Source organism: Accipiter gentilis, chromosome 11, assembly GCF_929443795.1.
Source record: "Accipiter gentilis chromosome 11, bAccGen1.1, whole genome shotgun sequence".
Classification (NCBI taxonomy): Eukaryota; Metazoa; Chordata; class Aves; order Accipitriformes; family Accipitridae; genus Astur; species Astur gentilis.
The window spans coordinates 14,481,846-14,499,764 of record NC_064890.1 but is presented as its reverse complement, the minus strand read 5'-3'; the positions used below and the strand labels follow the sequence as shown (position 1 = coordinate 14,499,764).

At 49.0% G+C, this 17,919-nt stretch overlaps 1 protein-coding gene across 3 annotated transcripts in view; it reads left to right on the top strand.

The window, feature by feature from the left end:
- Positions 1 to 684: 684 nt before the first annotated feature.
- RELN (reelin) overlaps positions 685 to 17,919 on the top strand; it is a 305,906-nt gene continuing 288,671 nt past the window's right edge. For all 3 annotated transcript variants that reach the window (XM_049814133.1, XM_049814132.1, XM_049814135.1), the window contains exon 1: positions 685 to 1,093. In XM_049814133.1, coding sequence (XP_049670090.1) covers positions 865 to 1,093 — 229 coding nt within the window. In that variant the 5' untranslated portion in view covers positions 685 to 864. The remainder of the gene's footprint in view (positions 1,094 to 17,919) is intronic.

Sequence of the window (17,919 nt, the reverse complement as noted above, 5' to 3'; positions counted from 1 at the left end):
TAGGGGCGAAAGGACAGGGGCTGGGTCAGGTGCACAGGGGCTGGGACAGAGGGACAAGGACAGACGGACAGGGCAGAAGGACAGGGGCTGGAGCAGAGGGACAGAGGGCTGGGGCGAAAGGATGGATAGCGGGATAGAGGCAGAGAGACAAGGGTGGGGGCAGAGGGAGAGGGACACGGGAGCAAAGGCAGGGACTCAGGTGCCGGGGCGGGGGCCGAGGGCAAGGACAGGGACAGGTGCCGGGGCGGCGGCCGCGGTAGGGACCCCGGAGCGGGGACAGGGGCAGAAGCTGGGCCGGGGACGCAGGGGCAGGGACAGGGGCAGGGGCAGGGGCAGGGGCAAGGCAGCCGGAGGCAGACAAAGGGCGGGCAGCGGAGCCCGGCTCGCAGCCCGCGTCCCCGCAGCGGCAGCACCGCGCACCGGCGCGCAGAGCGAGGAGCTGGAGGAGCGGGCGGCGGCGGCGGCGGCGGCGGAGGAGGCGGAGGAGGAGGAGGAGGAGGAGGAGGAGGAGGAGGAGGAGGAGGGACCTTCCCCTCCCTCCCGCCCCGACACCGGGGGAAATAAATTATTCCCAGCCCTCGCGCTCCCAGCTCCGTGCCCCGCACCCCGGCAGCGGCAGGCGGGGACGGCGCAGCCTTCGGCGGGCGCGGAGGGGCCGCCCCTGCCCGCGCCGCTCTGCGCTCCGCTCCGCGCCCCGCTCCGCGCCCCGCTCCGCGCCCCGCGCCTCCCCACGAACTCCCGCGGGCCGCGGCGGGGGGCAGCGCCCGCCCCGTCCCGTCCCGTCCCGCCCCGTCCCGTGCGGAGCGGAGCGGCGCGGCGGCCCCGCCGTGCCCTGGATGCCCCAGCGGCGCCGGCGGCAGCAGCATGGAGCGGCGGCGGGGCGTCCCCGGGGGCTGGCCCTGCCTGCTGGCCGCCCTGGGTGCCCTGCTGGCGGCGGGCCGGGCGGCCGCCCCCCGCGCCCGCTTCTCGCCCTTCTTCTTCCTCTGCACCCACCACGGCGAGCTGGAGGGCGACGGCGAGCAGGGCGAGGTGCTCATCGCCCTCCACATCGCGGGCAGCCCCGCCGCCTACGTGCCCGGCCAGGAGTACCACGGTAGGTGGAGGCGCCCGCCGCGCTCGGCGCTGCGCGTCCCCCCCCCCCCCCCCCCCCACCCCCGGCGGCGGGCGGCCCCGGGGCGGGGAGGGGGGTCCCGCACCGCGGAGCGGCGCCCACGGCCCCGCGGGGAGGGGAGCCGGGGGGGGGGGTTGGGGGGGGGGGCGGGGGGACGGGCGCCCCGGGCGCGGAGAGGCGCGGCCGTGTGCCGCGGCCCGGGTCAGCCGCCCCGGCCAAGGGCTCCCGGGGCTGCCCGGCCGTGCGGGACTTGGTCTCCACCTGCCCCGGCTGGCCCTGCGGGGAGGGCCGCCCCCGCCCCCGCCGCGGCGCCCGCTTCGCCCTGCCCCGGCGCGGCTCCTGCGGGGCGCTGCCCAGAGCCGGAGGAAATCCCGAGTCCCCCCTCCTTGGCCGGCCCAGGGCCGCATCCAGACCCTCCTAAGTTGGCTGGAAGCCTGCCCCTTTCCCGCGCCGGGGGCTCTGGGACCCGGGCTCGCCCCGAGCGCATCACCCCCTTCCCCCGGTGGCCGCGCGGTGCCGCGGCTGGCGGCTGCCACTCGCGGGCCACCGGGACGTGTCCTCGCAGGGACGGCGGACCCCGCCTGGGCCGGGGCAGCCCGCCTGTTGCTCCCCGTGCGGGGGACGCGGGAGCCGCGGGCGAGAGCGGCGGGTGGGGCGCTCACAGGCGGCTTCGAAGGTGGGAGGTCGTGCCCAGAATTAAGACACCGGCCCGCTTTTTGTGTAATCGCCCAGGCCGAGCGGAGCCCGCGAGAGCGGGCAAAGTTGTTCACGCGGGTAGGGTCTTCGCTTTCGTGGCGTTTTGGGCGAGGGGCAGAGCCCAGGGCTGACCGCGGCCTCGCGGGCGGGTGGGCTGCCGTGGAGAACGGCGATCGGCTCCCGAGTGCCCCTGCACACCAGCCACGGCGTTGTTCGACAGCCTTAGCACCATTCCGCTGTAGAGAAAACTTCCCTGTGGGAAACGGGTTTTAATTCATCACCGTGGAAGACCGCTTGAAGGTGTATTCACTGACCCTTCTTCCCTCTTTGTGTCTGCTTGGGCTTTTGCCGTGCTACGTAACAACAGCTAGGTCTGCAGCAAGCGATAAAAAGTCAGACGAAATAACAATATTTATTTAAAACACCTTGCGCAGAAACAGACGCTGCGGAACGGTCCCTGGCTAAAGGTGCAGTAAAACTTCAGAGCTCCATACATTCCAGCTCAGAATTCAAGTTGGAGCTAAATCATTGAATCGTTGAGTTAGGCGAAGATGCTGATTGATTTTTTTTTTTTTACCGCAAAGAGAGAAAAACCCAAACGCGTCAGATACTCATTTTCCCACGACCTAAGGGCTCCCGAAATTTTTGCCCACGAATAACCTTTAACAATGTAGTTTTACCAGATTCATAGGAAACTTTTGTTTTTAAAGTACGGGTGCCCTTTTAAACAAACCACGTTTGTAAATTGCATGACTTCATCAGGTGATTTTCTTCCTTAGAGCCCGCAATACACACTCAGATCAGGTAAACTGCATTCAACCTGCTGAACCACGAACGTGCAGAGGAAGAGAAAGAAGCTGGACTTCCCGCCTCGCACAATTTCAAATGCCGGATTTTTAAAAATACGCTTCAGGCGCGTAAACAACAGAATCGCCCCCTTTCCTCGCCGCTGCCGTGTTCTCCGGCGTGCCGCCCGTGTTTAAGCCCCGGCGCGGGTGTGGGCAGAGGGGCTTGTGCGGGCTGAGAGGCAGGGACGCGCGTGTTTCTCCGGAGATGCTCTTCTGCCTCTCGCCCTCTAAAAACGAGGTTTAAATTTTAAAATACCAGCTCGCCCCAGCCGCGCCCCAGCCCTTCCAGGTAGCCAGGGCTGGCTTCGCCGCCGCTCTTGCGCCTCCGACGGAGCGAAACGCGCCGGCTTCGAACGTCCCGCCGTGCCTCCTTTGGGTTTGTTTGGGGCTTTTTTTACCGCCCCGGTCTCCCGGGGCGCCCGGAGATTTCTGCGGAGCCGCCGCCGCCGCCGCCCCGGCTGCGCGCCGCCCGCCCGGCCCTGCGCGCCCCCGCTGCGCGCCGCGCGCTGCGCGCTGCGCGCCCGCCCTGCGCTTCTCCCCCCTGCGCGGGTGCGCGGCGGCCCGGCCCGGGCCCGCCGGCGAGGTACCGGCCGCCGCGCCTTCCCCGGGGGGGTCTGCGCCCGCCGCGCCGCCCCTCTGAAATTTGCGCCCTGGCTGCGCTTTTCTGCCGGCCAAGCGCGCAGCGCTGGCGCAGCCGCTCTGCCCGCAGCACCGGCGCCGTCGGCGGCCAGCGTCTGCCCCCGGGGGCTGCCAGCAAAGCGTCGCGGGGTGTCTTTTGAAGCCACCGCACCGAGGGAGAGCAAACAAATCGGGCGCATCCAGGGGATCCCGCTAACTCTCACGAACGCGGGAGAAAGTCCACGGACTGAACTCGAAAACCGGCTTGTTTACACAGCACGAGGTGTACGCGCGCCCCGGCGCGCCCCAGCCTCGTTTCTTCCTTCTGTCTTGCGGCGGTCATTTTCTGCAGGTTTGTGCGTTGATCGAACGCTTACCTGTGCCAAAAAAAGAGAAGGAGCGCTGCCTGATTGCTATGCACAGCACGGCCGACGTATCCTTGAGCTAAGCCCGCTTATTCAGTTAGATATTTTGAAATATCTCATTTGAATATTTTTAAATATAACAATTATCAATGTTAAATATAGCGCGAGAAAAAAAACCCCAACCCAAAGTAGACAATCTGAAAAAAAGAATTTGAAGCGATCTGGGCTTTTATATAATGCAGTTTAATGTTAACTGGAACATGCCAGTCTGCACTGGTGGAGCATTTGTCATTTAAAAATCAAACTTTAAAGGCGGTCTTGTGGGGACGCGGAGGTGGAGTTTTGAGATGCAGTACAAAAGCACAAGACAAAGGGACGTTTACATATGTACAAAGCGAATTCACCTGCTCAGAGAGCATATCAAAATACACTGCTCCCACTCTTCACAAGTTCCAGTGAGGCCCCGTTTTACACTTACTGCCCTCTCATTCAAGAGGGACGGGTGACAGGCAGCATCCAAGAGCATTGAGCTCAAAGAGGAGTGAATTGGAAGAAACCATACAGCAAGGGCTGGAGGAGAAAAAATTCCGATTAAAAAAAAATCGGCTGACAACTTGCTGTTAAAAATGAAGGCAGCAATATTCCCTACTTTGCATAGTTAAATTAGATACTTCGGGCTTTAGCACTTCTCCCCTAACCCTTAAAAATACTCCAGATTTGGCCCTATTCCCGCAATCAGTAAATATTTAAAAACGCATTCACTGATTGAATAGGACCAGACCTACGCTGCATATAAATACGCTCTTTTATACACAGGACTGACTTGATAAATCGGTAAACAATTTTATTACCTTTGGCAGACTTTTATTCCTTGAATTAGCTTATTTCAAATTTAATTAAGTCCTTGAGCTGGCAAAGCACTTAAGCACTTGCTGAAATGCGAACTGACAAAGTGTGCACTGGTTTAATGTAGGCACCTGCTCAGCTTCCTTCCAGCCAAGCGGTGGTCGCCTGTTTGGAGAGCTGCATCAGGGCCCGCTTGGCTTGCTCGTAGCTTTTCTGGTAGATAGCAATGCTCCCGTTTCCTTTTTCTCCTGGGCCTTCCACTGTAATCTGCAGAGCAGATTATAATTTCTTTAGGAAAAAACCCCAACAACAGTATAAATTTTTATACAAGTTCTTTTGGGTTCATTTTCAATCTGCGGTCAATTTTGATTATCCATGTCAACGCGCCTTTGGTGCTGAGAACGTGTACTGTGATTTACAGGCAGAGAAGTACATTGGAAAAGCATAAAGAAAAAAGGATGAACTTGACTGAACATTGAGTCTTCACTGCCCTTAATCACAGAAACCTAAAAAAGAACAGTCAGATTATGTAGTGTTTAAAAAAATACAAATGGATTGCCTTTACACCATATTTTTTCTTATCCCTTTAATTTTTTTTTTTTTTTGCTGTCACTGCGAGCAGTGCCTTTTTCCCAAGGTTTCAAATTTAGAACTTTTAGGAACAACTTTGAACTGTTTTCCCATGATTGATGTTAAAACTCATCATTCGGCCCTTAAAATAGTTTTCTTTAATGAGACTTGAGTTTCTATTTCACTCTCCATTGTTTCTTTCCGCCTCCCCCCCCCCCCCCCCAACGGATTAACCTTCAGTCCCCAAATGTTATCAGTTTCCATCAATGACTGTTACTATTCTTAGAAATACTGTATATTGTCTGGAACCATTGCTTTGATAGGTTGTAAAAAAAAGTTTTCAACTATTTTAAGTGGTAGTTATGCACTCTTTCAGCACTGATAAAAAGTTGTTTAAAGTCTGGCCAATTCCACCTTTGTTATGAACCGCTCTATTTAAGAAATACAGATTGTGACTTAGTATCTGTTTTCATTAAGGTTACTTACATTTCTGGTACCCGCTTTATCTGGAGGGTATTTTCATTGCAAATTCTTATTGATCAGATTATTAAAAAATAAAAAGGTGTTGGAGTTCAAAGTGAGAGAAGGGAAGAGAGGAAATAACCGGTGAGTAAGCAGTGATGCTGGTTGAGGTATAAACCGGATTATAACTGAGCTGCAGAAACTCACTTACGGATACTTTCTCTACCAGTTATGCCACAGTGTAGGAAGCTTTTTGTGATTCAGTAGAAGTAAAGAGCGCACAGGAGGTGATGTTAGTGATGGTGCATTGCTAACAGAAGAGCAGATTTCGGTCCATGTTTTCCGGCATCAGCCTGAGAAGCAGGTCAGCTTCTTGAGTCTTTTGCAGGGTATTCCCTCAAAAACTTTCATCTCATCCACTTACAGCCTCCTCTGATCTTTGGAAGAATGGAGTCTTCCGTCATTTTTTGTTTTAAATTAAAGAGGCGTGGAGAAATTTTTGCTCGTGGGAGGCCAGTTAGCTCCAGGGATTATTCTATAACTCTTAAGGGACTTAAATTAAAAATGTGAGGCTGGCAATTAGGTAGCAATGGAGAGGGAGTTATTAAGAATGGGGATGACCCTTGGTCTTCAGGTCTCTTCTTCCCTCTGAGGTCCCTAGCAATATCGCAGCTGCGTAAGGGTTTCATAGCACATAAAAATTTCATCTGGGGTCAGCATTTACTAAAAACGTCCTCACCCACCGAAGCCCCCGGAGTGCGCCCTGACTGTGCTCTGCTGTATTTAGCGTTTTCTTGCATAAAGTGAAATTTTGCAAAAGCAAGGCTGATTTCTGAGTGCTGTGGCCTGTTCTTTAGATGGTCTGCTTGAATTTATCAGATCTGAGCCTTGCTTAGCGTGTTTTTGAGTGAACGTGGCTTTCTAAATCTTGATGTCAGCCAATTATTTCTGAAGCTTTTCTCTGGCCCCAGAGTTCATGTGGTGTGTCTTTGCAAATTTTAAAAACCTGTGCTTTTAAGGTCTCTTGACCAGAAACTGATGAAGGATGCCAACCTATAAAAGAAAAAGGTAGGCAAGGTCACAGCTGACAGCCTCTTACACACCGTGTTTTGCTAGGGAAGACACTAAATTTTAACGGGTTCAGCTGTCATCGCTCTAATTCGTGGGCCAAATCAGCAGTCAGCAGATGGCTCAGCCAACGATGTGGTCAGGCACGGGATTGATGAAAGGAGGTAGAAGGTCCGCAAAGGTCTAAATGAGCCTTTCTTGCAAATTTGCAGAAGAGATGTAATCTCTGGTTAAATCCTTTCTCCCCCCATCAGGGGGCTGCTCCCCCCCTGCAAGGGAGACTTGATTGCCCCAAATAACAGAAATCAAAGTCAGCATGGCGTGCCGGCCTGACCCACATTTGTCAGGTGACATCTGACTATAGGACAGAAACGGTATTGTTGGTATTATGGGTTTGCATAGGGCAGACTACGCTGGGCTTGTCTGTATACATTAAAAAATGATATCTGCCTCAGTGAGTTCACCGTTCGAGGCCCAGAGCTCGGTGTGGGGGCTGGCGTGTGTGCCAGCTTTCCCATAGCACATCACCCAGCATTGAAGTCAAGAAAGAAAAGAAGCCTATCAATGGTGAAAGGGTGCAAAAATACAGTTTCAGTGGGGATATCACACATATTTTCTGCTTTCTGAGCTTAAAGGAGATATTTTTAATATGTATAATTTACCTTTGGGATTTATTGCTAAAATCTGCCCCTACTATCTGCTTTCAAGTAAAATTTTTTTTTAAAAAAGATACTGTTTTTATAAATAATTAATAATTGTAATTAGATATAAATAGATGTATACAAAACAAGATTTACACCTTCTACTTCAAGACCTAAGGTGACCAGTAAACAACTTATAAGTAGGTTACTGTTCTGTGGTGGCATGTAGTACGTTTCTCCAATGTTTCCCACATTGATTATTCCACCAAACCCGTGTTGGTTCATTAGGTAGAACAGAGCGAGACTGTCAGACCGGTGGCATTTCTCATTTTCCTTATTGTTCCCTTAGCCTGGATATTTGAAGGCCACTGCTATTGAAATACTGTAGCATTTTTATGTGCGTATTGACCGGCTGAAGTACGATTTTCAATCTGATCATAGCCGTGGTGATACAACTGAGATGGATTCAGATGCAACCTTTATTTGCTTTGTGTGTCTCATGCCCTACAGCTGTGGCTTAGATTTGTCATGAGTGTTTGCTGCATGGAGAGGGAAGGAAACGGCACTGTCTTACCTCTGAGAATAAGCAACCTTTCATAGTGGCCCTTGTTATGAGAATTTCAATAGTCTCTGATGAAAGGTTCAGTCTTTTTAACATGCTTCCTTTCTTTGTGCTAACGTTTCCTGCCTTTTCATCGGGCATGAAAGGTGCACAGAGTGCAAATGTGTGTCTGGAATATTTGTGTAATTCCCACTTTCCCCCCCAGCCCCAGTTGTGACTAGCCTCTGGGATAAACATAGGACAAACTGACAGTGCAACTTGTTAACATCTGTCAAAGCCCAAGAACAGATTGCTTGTGGAAAAGACTTCCCAGTTTTGTCAGACGAAGCCTTCTTGTTCGGTGGGCAGTTTTCCTCCATTCCCCCTCCCCTCTGGTCAGACCTTGAAAATGAAAGTCATAGCGTGCGTCAGGCAGTTCGCGCGGTGCAGGCTGGGCTGTGCCAATGGACGGTGGCGTCATGGAGGCAGAGATCCTCCTGGTCCATGCCCGTGGGACCTTCTCCCAGGTCCCCCCAAGTGCTCAGATGCCTCCCATGGGCGACACCTTTTTTACTGTTTTCCTAAAGGGAAGAGCAGGGCCATGGAGATGGGTTTTTTGAAGACTTTGTTTTCGTTTAGTATATCTCTCGTTAAGCATTTGCCTTAAATAAGGCAATGTCAGCGAGGTGTACGTCCTGCTTGGAGAGGGAGAACCGGGGTTTGTGAGGGGCATTAAGGCTTGTGCCCTTCCACAGTCTGGCACCAGGCATTACTCAGTCCTTCTGCAGCTGGAGAGGTCCCGGCTGGGGCTGGAGACGGTACCCAAAGGCTGGGCGCAGGGCCACAGGCTCCCTGCCATCATCTCCTGCAACCCTCTGGAGCAGCTGATGCCTCCCAGGCACCACAGTGTTTCCTGGGCAGCTGGGTTCAGCTGAGCTTCAGGCAGAGGCGCCTGTGGGCTTGTTCTTCGTCTCACCAACCACAGCATCACCTGTGTCCAGGCTCCATTTGGTGCAGTTGTTGGCTATTCACCCTCGTCCTGCCGCTGTCAGCGTGACTTTCTCTTTGGGGACGCTGGTTGGTGTATGTGGTTTTTGCATGCCAGTAGCGATCTTCACAAGGCTACTCTCCCTCCACCCCAGTGGGATCCTTGGTCTTCCTGGGGAATGAGGACATCCCTGACTGTTACCTTGTAGTGTTTCCTCACGGCCTGTTGTAGGCAATGCCCTTTGTGTGGACATCTCAGTCTAGAAAGCAGGAGGTGTTTGGGGGGACTGGACACGAGCGGCCTGTGAAAGTTGCAGAGGAGCAGGTGAGGAGCTCCCTGGACACTTTCCCAAAGGCTTTCATTGCAAAGGGGAGGCTGTTTTTCGCAGTCTTTGTAAGGTCCCTCTTGCCATATTTTTTCATCCTGGGAACCAAACAGAGGAGGCTGATCCCTGCTCCTCTCCAGGCACTTTGATATTAATATTGGTTGTGAGAGTTCCACAGGCATCTCCTCAGGGGGTGAAATCAATGGCGCTTTTCCAGCCCGCATCTGTTGAAGTTCAACCTGCAAGAGCCCTGGGTGACAGCAGGCGACAAATCCATCTCCCTTCACGTGCAAGCTTTACATTACACTACCCTAAGTTTTCAAAAAAACCCCTTCTTTCAGACTTCTACCTTCTTCCTAAAATTGCGCGTGCTGCAGGTTTCTCTCTGACCTGCGCAAGTGCTTCAGTGCTGCCCGTTTCCCATGTCCCAGGGTGACAAACACCACAGGGTGTATCTAGCCCCGCGGCGGGACCAGTGCTCCCTACAGACCCCCTCTGGGAGGACGCCTTGCCCCGCTCCCCAAGAGGGAGGTGGTGTGCCAGCCTGGGGGACAGCCTGTCCCCACCTCCTTGCTGAAGGGCCGGGTGCCAGCAGGGGAGGACATCAGATGGATGGTGGCCCCGCATGCCTCCAGCCCCATGCCCTCCTCCTCTCTGCCTGCTCAGAGGAGGGAGCAGCTCCAGGGGACGGTTCAGAGTATTTGGTTGAGATGCCCAGAGTAAAATTTGATTGAGGTTTGGTGGATGAGAAGTCTTATTAATAAGCCCAGCCTTCTGGGTGTAGGGGTTCACTAGGGGTTGGAAATACTTGTGAAGCTGTGGGTAAAACTACTGCTGTGGCTCCTCCTGAGGCAGAAGCCTTAGGGCATGCAGACATGCAGGGTGGTCGCTGGTTTCTCTCTTTGGTTTTGCAAGACACAGCGCAGGGGAAACTCCAGTGCCCTTGCTCTTCTTCAGCAGGGTGAGCAGATTAAGCATCAGAGATTGGGCTGAAGATCTGTGTGTGTTTCCCCGAATGACATCTACTCACACGTATGCATGCGTGTCTGTGGCTGCTTGTTTCTCACAGGAGGTAGGGCCGTACACATCGGGCTGAGGGGATTGAGTTATAAACCAGACCGAGACAAAATGCTAAGAGCTCTTGCACCAGGCTTAGCAAAATTATGATTGCCTCAGATTAGCCAGAGTTATTTATTCCTCCCCGTGTCTGATTGAAGGATAGTTTTGTAAATAAATGGGTATGACGTGACAGAGCTGAAAGACAAGAAGAGGGTCTGCCTGCCAACCCCAGATCTGGCTGCGGCTGTGTGTCCTCCTCTCCGGCTCATTGTTCCTTGCTGCCATGGGTGGCTGGACGCTGGCTCCTTTGTCCGCCCTCCAGTGCCTGGCCACCATGTGGCTGTACACAGAGTGGTCCAGCTGGTGGAAACCACACAGCGTAAGGGGCCTCACCGCTTCCCTCTTTCCATCCTCCTGACGTCATTTTGAGAGTGCAGCTAGATAACCAAAAGTTGGCAAAGAAAAACCCCAGTTCCTACAGGGAAATCCGTCAAACAAGCTCCCTTTCACGCACAGGCGTGCATCTGGGAACAAATGCTGTTTTCCCCTCGTTATCCTGCCGCATCGCAACCGCAGGCAGTTCCTGGCCTGTCCCAGCTTGGATCTGAAGGGGTTTGCGTGTTGGTTGTCCACGGGTAGAATATGTAGGATGCTCCCTGGGAACGCATGGGGAAACTGTGAAAGTCGACAGTCTGTCCATGTGCTGTGCACGTTATAGTGGAGGGGAGGGAAGGAAAAGGGGAAAGAGAGAGCATGTAACACAAGCCAGAAGACTTGGAGAAATCTGGGAATATTCTTCTCTGTGGCTGGGAGGTACTTTGTGGTCACATTATTCAATATGTTTGGAAGTATATTAATAAATGAGTTAGCAAGGACACAGAAAATCAGCCTTCCTGTGTAGGTTGCCCATGCTCTTGCAGAGGAATACTCCATGGCAGAGCTGGGTCTGCCCGCGGGTCCTGCATGGAAATGCTAGAAGTGAAAGCAATGAGTAGGTGATTGGCCTTTTTAACATCTGAAAACAGCAGCACGACCCTCTGTGGCCTTTCTTCGTGTCAGGCCCTGGGATGTGAGAAGTCATTCATCACGTCACGGGGCTTGGCAAGGTCTCCGCCGTTTGCCTTCCACTTCTCCCACTGCTCCCCAGGACAATACAACAGATAGGAAAGAACAAGAATTATAGATAATATTTATCTTTCTGGCTAAACAAGCTGTGGTTTCCAGGCCACAATAGCCTTCCAGTGTTCCTATTTCACAGAGGAAATGCGCTGCTAGTAAAAAACAACCCTCCTTCCAGAATTAGACACATTCATCTGGACACTGGATGAAACAATTATCAATACCAAGAACTGCAGAGAGAAACAAAACAGCACAACTGGCCAAGGCAAAGATCCTGGTTTAACAAAGTGCTGCCCAGCCTTGCAGCGCAGCAGCTTGTGGGGATGGCAGCTATCACAATTAAAGAGTCAGTACTATAAAGTGCTGTAAAAAAAAAGTTCCTAGTATGTTTGAAAAAAAGGATCTCTGGCTAAACTCCAGTGTTAAACATTTTTGCAGAGCAATTCTTCTGACTCTGGTCCAAAAAGACTGTAGCTTTCGGAACTTCATTCTGCTTAGTACGAAGACCAAAAACCTCTGGCAAATAATTTTATGCTTTCCAAATATTATAGTTGATTTGCTGATGACTGATACCCCATCAGATAGGTTTTCAAGTTGATAGTATTCTTGCATGAGACACAAGACTTTAGAATTGATTTGGCTGGATTTGCCATGTTTATAGTGAATTCATTTAAAATCTGGTTTTGCGAAGGATAAAAACTGATAATGTATTTGAGTAGAATTTGGTAAATGTTTTAATGGAAAATGAGGAAGTGAAGCATTTGAAATATATTACTGATATTTTCAAAACATATTTTTTATTTTTGTTTTGAAAAGGTATCTTAATTGTGAAACTGACTGTGAAAAAGAAAAAAAAAAGAAGTTGGCCGCATAATCAGAAAATGAGACTTTTCTGCTTGAACAAAATTCTTTATCTAATTTTTTTGGGTTCATCGAAGATTTTCATATTGACCTAACTGATATTTTAATTTATTTTTTTGTGCTAAACCCCTCAGTACTTCTCCTTTTATGTTAACCCAAGCTGATCTCTTTTTCTTTCTTTTTCTTTTCATTTTGGTCACTGAACCAAAAATCGAACAGTTCTACTTCTGACAAGTTGACCATTTAATTTCCGGCCACTGAACAGATCTGATTCAGACAAGTAACCCTCACCACTCTCCTCACGTTTGTTCCCAAAATAAATTACAGAATAATCATTCGCTCTTTAAGGCACCAAAGTGCAGTTGGTAGCAATACTGACATTTCCAAGGTAACAAACTCATGTTTTCTATAATGATACCTGCGGTTGCTCTGTGGCTTCTGATGTATACGTTGACCACATTTTCCTTTACATCTAGTCATTGTTCAGTTTTCTTTTTCAGCAGAAATCTTTTTCCCTCATTCAGTGTTCAGTAAAAAAGGCTTAGAGGAGATTTGTCACTTGGCTCCTTCTGGATGTCTACAGTTAAAGGATATTTCTGCTTCCAAACTTGAAAACCTGTTGTAATGCATCTATAGAATTGGCATTCATTTAACTAGACAAACAGGCGCTCATGTCTCTAAGATTCTCTTTTTTTTCAAGGAATAACGTTCATAGGGCTGTCCTCCTCAAATAGCAATGAACAGCTCAGAGCAGACCTGGAAATTGGCTTGGAGGTGCAGGTTTATATCATTCAGGGAAATGATTCCCTATGTTCTTCATTGCCCTGCTTTTCCTTCAGCCTGTAGTTAATGCAGTTATGGAGTGCAATGGAGTTACAGCGGAGCTGTGATGTTTGCAGAATTTGCCTCAACCAGCGGAGATGAAAAGGTGCGGGTTTGGCTGGGGCTGGGAGCACCAGTCCTTCCCCAGCCTCAGGCAGCCCGGATTACTCCAGTGAGCATCTGTGGACCTTTTCACTCAAAGAGATGTAAGTTTTGTTTCATCAAGTGGTAGCAGATGTTAGGGAGCTTTCATGCCATTCATCACCGAGGGAAAGCCAATGCGATGGCATCTGGCTGTTTTCTGAGTACAAATTGTTTTTTTAAACGCTAAACTGTCTTTGAGCAGCAGTGGTGGTGTATTACACACTGGCTACTCTTCGTCTGGGACCTTGCCCAAAACCCCAATGGGCAACTCCCCCCAAGTGCCTTTTTCCCAATTAGTGAGATTACAGTAGAGATCACATTCTCCTGCTATTCGCAACAGTCTCAATTCGAGAAAACACATCGTAAAATTAATTGCAGTACAATATTTCTTCCCACTGCACATTGCTAACTGCTAAGAAACACTACTGAGTGACTCGCACTGTAACTATTAACCTTTCATTCCAGATTTACAAAGCCTGCACTTGTTGCAGTTACCAAGTGTTCTCTACATGCAAACAGTCAGAAACAGGGAACTTTTTCTTCCTAATTGACGTATTTTCTCTTAGAGCACGTAGATTTGCTACGAAGTGCAGAACTCATGCAGACGCTAGTAAGAATAGTACCTCAAATCTTTACACTGGCCAAACTGTTGATAAAAATTGCATGTTCTGTCTGATGCCTTGGAGCGCTCCGGCTTTTAATGCTCCAAGGTGGAGGAGGACTGTGGTCCCCATGAGAGGATCAGTGCCAGCAAAACCCACAGCTCCTTGATGTATCTGGTAATACGAGCGATGAGACAAAAGCTTTGGGCAGCAGGACAAGCTTTAACTCTACTCTCTTCTTGGAAACTTTACTGATTTACTCCTCGAGCCAGACATCTGGATGGCAGTTTCCACCCCTCTTGGGGCAGTGCTGCATCGGGACAAGCCTGACCCCAGCGTCCAGGTGCAGAAAGGTGAGGCAGAAGGGATGACCATGCATGAGGGAGCAGTCAGACTTTCGGTTTACCAGATTATTCCCCTCTTTTCTGCTTTTTCAAAGAGCTGGGCTCATTGCTCAGAGAATGTAGCTGGATCGACAGCTTCTGTCTAGTAACTCTCCCAAAAACTGCTAGGCAGATGTATTGGTAGGAAAAAAAATGCCCCGGTCAAATGATCTGGATGACGTTCCAGCTGCGTGCCAGTTCCGTTCTCATCTCTTCTGCTGAATTTAACATGTGTTTATTGTGTTTAGCATGCAGAGTGGTCGTAATGAATTTGAATTAGAGGGGAATCATCTTCTTTGTGCTTTTTTTACATCAAGAACACTGTGCTCTGGTATAAAGAGAGATTGATGCCTTTGTAATTAGCTAGACCAGAATTTCATGGCCTTTTTGGTTTTTGGTTTTACCTGCTGGTACCTTGTATAGGTATTTACCATTGAGGCAAACCAGGAATGAATGATAATAACACATCGCATTTCTTCTATTCCTCTTGAACAATTTGGAAATGTTTAGGTATAATGAAAGTATAATAATACATTTCTTTTAGTTATACACTTCAGAGCATGTTCCATGATGTCCTTTGTTACATACCTGGCTGTTTTGTTGCTTCTTGATCTTTTCTGTTGCAGGCAACCAGATCGCGGCTGGGATAAATAGTTATACATGTTGGGTGGCTAATCATTTAATGTGCTCTTTGGAATCAGAAGAGGTGCCACAAGGAAACATACGTGAGTGGGGTGGCAGAGATCTTAATATATATTTCAGGATCGTGGGTATTTAGCGGCTATTTATTATGCTTACTATCTGTGTCATGGCAGGCCTAACATAATTCCTATCATATGCCAAAAGATAGCCCGACTGTCTGGTGTCTTGAAAATCCCCCTTTAATATCTCCCAGGAAGACCACATTTCTGTGACTTAGATCTGGCTTAGGTTTTGTATTGGTGGGGGCACCTTTTATGTGGTACAAAGCTGGTAATATATTGGGCAGGAATTAGGAATTACTGGGACATCTCCCAGTTCTGCTTAGAGAAAAAAGAGTCCTGTGATATGCTTAAATATACTTAAATATTACTTAAATGGACCCAAAGGCTCAGGCTCATTTTTACTTTCCAAGAGCGCAAAGCTGTGGAAGGATGCAAACATAATTTAAGTTTTTGTGACTTGTTCACTGTAGGAATACCTTTTGTTGAATTTATAGCCTGCAAAATCCCGTGTTATTTAAAAAGCTACAAACTGGAACACTTCCCTGTGAGAAACAGAGGAAGAAAGAAACGTTTCTCAAACTTAAAGCAGGATTTTTACATATTAACTATAAATATCTTGCAACTGTCTGATTTGCTTTTAAATAAAATAAAGCCGCTTGCTGTCTCTGCAAAAATGAATTGGGGAAAAGGATTTATCCAGGGTAATTCAGTCAGATGAATGGAGAGATATGTCCATCACCACTAACGTGACAGTTATTCCTTCTAAATATAAACTGATAATATTATATATTAGAGGCTTGATTATACCGTTAAGAAGATTAGTACATTTAAACAGAAAATAAAGGCTTATGTGCCCTAAATGTGAAATGAAAAGGAGAGAGTTTTATATATGGTAGTATCACAACATTCAGTACTTTTGAACAAGGTATTTTCTCCATGAAAATACCTGTAAGGAATAATCACTGCATACTGCCTCTGGGAATAGGTGGGATGCCTTAAATCTAATCTCTTTCAAAGTGGTGATTTAAACATATGCAGGTATTAATCTTGGCATATTTGGGTGTGTTTATTGGAGTAGGCATGATGATTGGATGTAATCATGTCTGTAAGGGCAGTTTTCTGGCTCATCCATTTTCTGTAAACGTTTGGGCCATCTTCTAATTGCAGAATGGTGGCACATCTATAAAAAAATGTGACAGAAGGGAAAAAATGGTTGATGATGCCTCTGTGATATTTCTGTGAATCAGATATATGAGTTTAAAATATTTAACACATATTGAAGATTTCAGTGTCTTTTAATATTGTGCTTGACTTTACACAGTACCGTCTCTAAGGACATAGTAGCTGAATCTTTTGATGATATTGAATTTATGACAGTGAATTTAAGACTTTTGTGCTCATGTCATGAAGCTTGTTAGGTAGTGTTTAACATGTCTCCTTTTTCGTTTTTATTTTTTTGAAATTTTTGTTCTTTATAAGCTAGTAGTTCTTCTCAGTGAAAGATTTATAGTGAGGATGGGGGAAGACTTGATCCTTTTAGTTATCTTCTTGATAGATAGCACTCCTTGATTTCCTTTTATGCGCCTCTCAAATTAGATATTCTGCACCTTAATCACAACACCATCTTACTTTATCTTTTAAGAGTAAAAGCACTACGATTATAAATTAACTTAGAAATATTACAAGATCTTCTGCCTCAAGGCTTGTCTTTGTTTCTGACTCAAGCATTGCTCCCTGGTCAAGTCCTGTCCAGAGAAAAAAAAACCTTAATTGAATCCAGCGGGGGCTGCAGTTTGAAGCGGCTGGTGTGTCCCGAGGCAGAGCTGGAGCTGGTGTGAACCCACAGCCCTGCTCCCGCCGTGGGCTGGACACGGGCTGACACCACGCAGGCACCAAAAGTGCTGTGCAGGTCAAAATTAAATGCTTGCACTTCGGAGGGCAAATCAAGGAGATATGGACACCCAGGTACGTTGAGCGCTGGCTTTTCTACCCATTGGTTTCTGAAGACACCATGCAGAGGGGTGCCAGCCCCCCTGAGCCCGTCTGCCCACAGGTAGCGTGTCCGCCTGCCTGGTGCTGACAGCGCTTGCTCTGGAAGAGGAGGTTGGGTCTGGCCTGGGCTGAGATGCTCTGAATTTGCTGCCCTGCTTCCCCAGCGAGCTGGCTGGTGCCACGGGGAAGGGCTGCCCGGCCCCTCATGTTCCGGAGGACAGGCTGGGGACGCAGCCTCACCCATCCCTCCTTCAGGGCTGGAAGCTCAATGTAGAGCCTGGCCGTTCCTGGGGCTGTATATGCTTTTTGCACTACCCATTTAAACTCTTCAAACCCATGTTCTCTAAAATACTAAAAAAAAAAATGACCTTTGCTAGCTTTTACATTTGTACAAGAGCTACCATCCTTTAAACACTAAACTTCCCTTTACACATGTTATTAGGATCACTGCATAGTAATGTCCATAATATTAAAATGTTCATGTATGTATTTATTGCTTCTGTTGCTTTGGTGCTATTTTCATTGGCATAGCAAGATGTTGTAGACCAATACGCTAAATAAATGTTCCTTACATTGCTGTGGTGTCATTGCCTTTTCTGCATGCTTGTGCTTGCAAACAAATGTATTTGTCCCTGAAGCAGATTTATGTGAACAGGCTCTTTTCTAAGGCACTCTCAGTACGCTGTCCGTCCTCCTCCCTTTTGAAAGTGTTGGTTAACTTCAGTCAAATGTAACATAAGGATACAGGTTTCAAAGATGCTAGATACCTGAAAGCTTGATGGAAATCAGTGGCCAAAAGAGGGAAAAGACCTAGGGTAATGCCTTCACCGAAACGGAAGACAGCCAGGTAAGCTTGGCTATTTATTAGCTCCAGGAGAACTCATGGAGAGAGGCACCCTGCACATGCCACGGGCACAGAAATACCTTGGTAAGACTCTGCTATACCCTACAGTCACTGGGGGATTTAGCAATAAGGCACTGATCCCTACTGAAAACAGTTTTTATTTCCCCACTGAAAAGAAAAACTACTCTACTGCAGCATCTCCTGTGGATCCCAGCCACAGGGTGTTGGGCATCAGGGCCTGACTGTCCTGGAGGTTGGTTCATGTTCAGGATGGCCTGGGGGCTGCTGAGCCATGCGGCCCTGTCCCGGC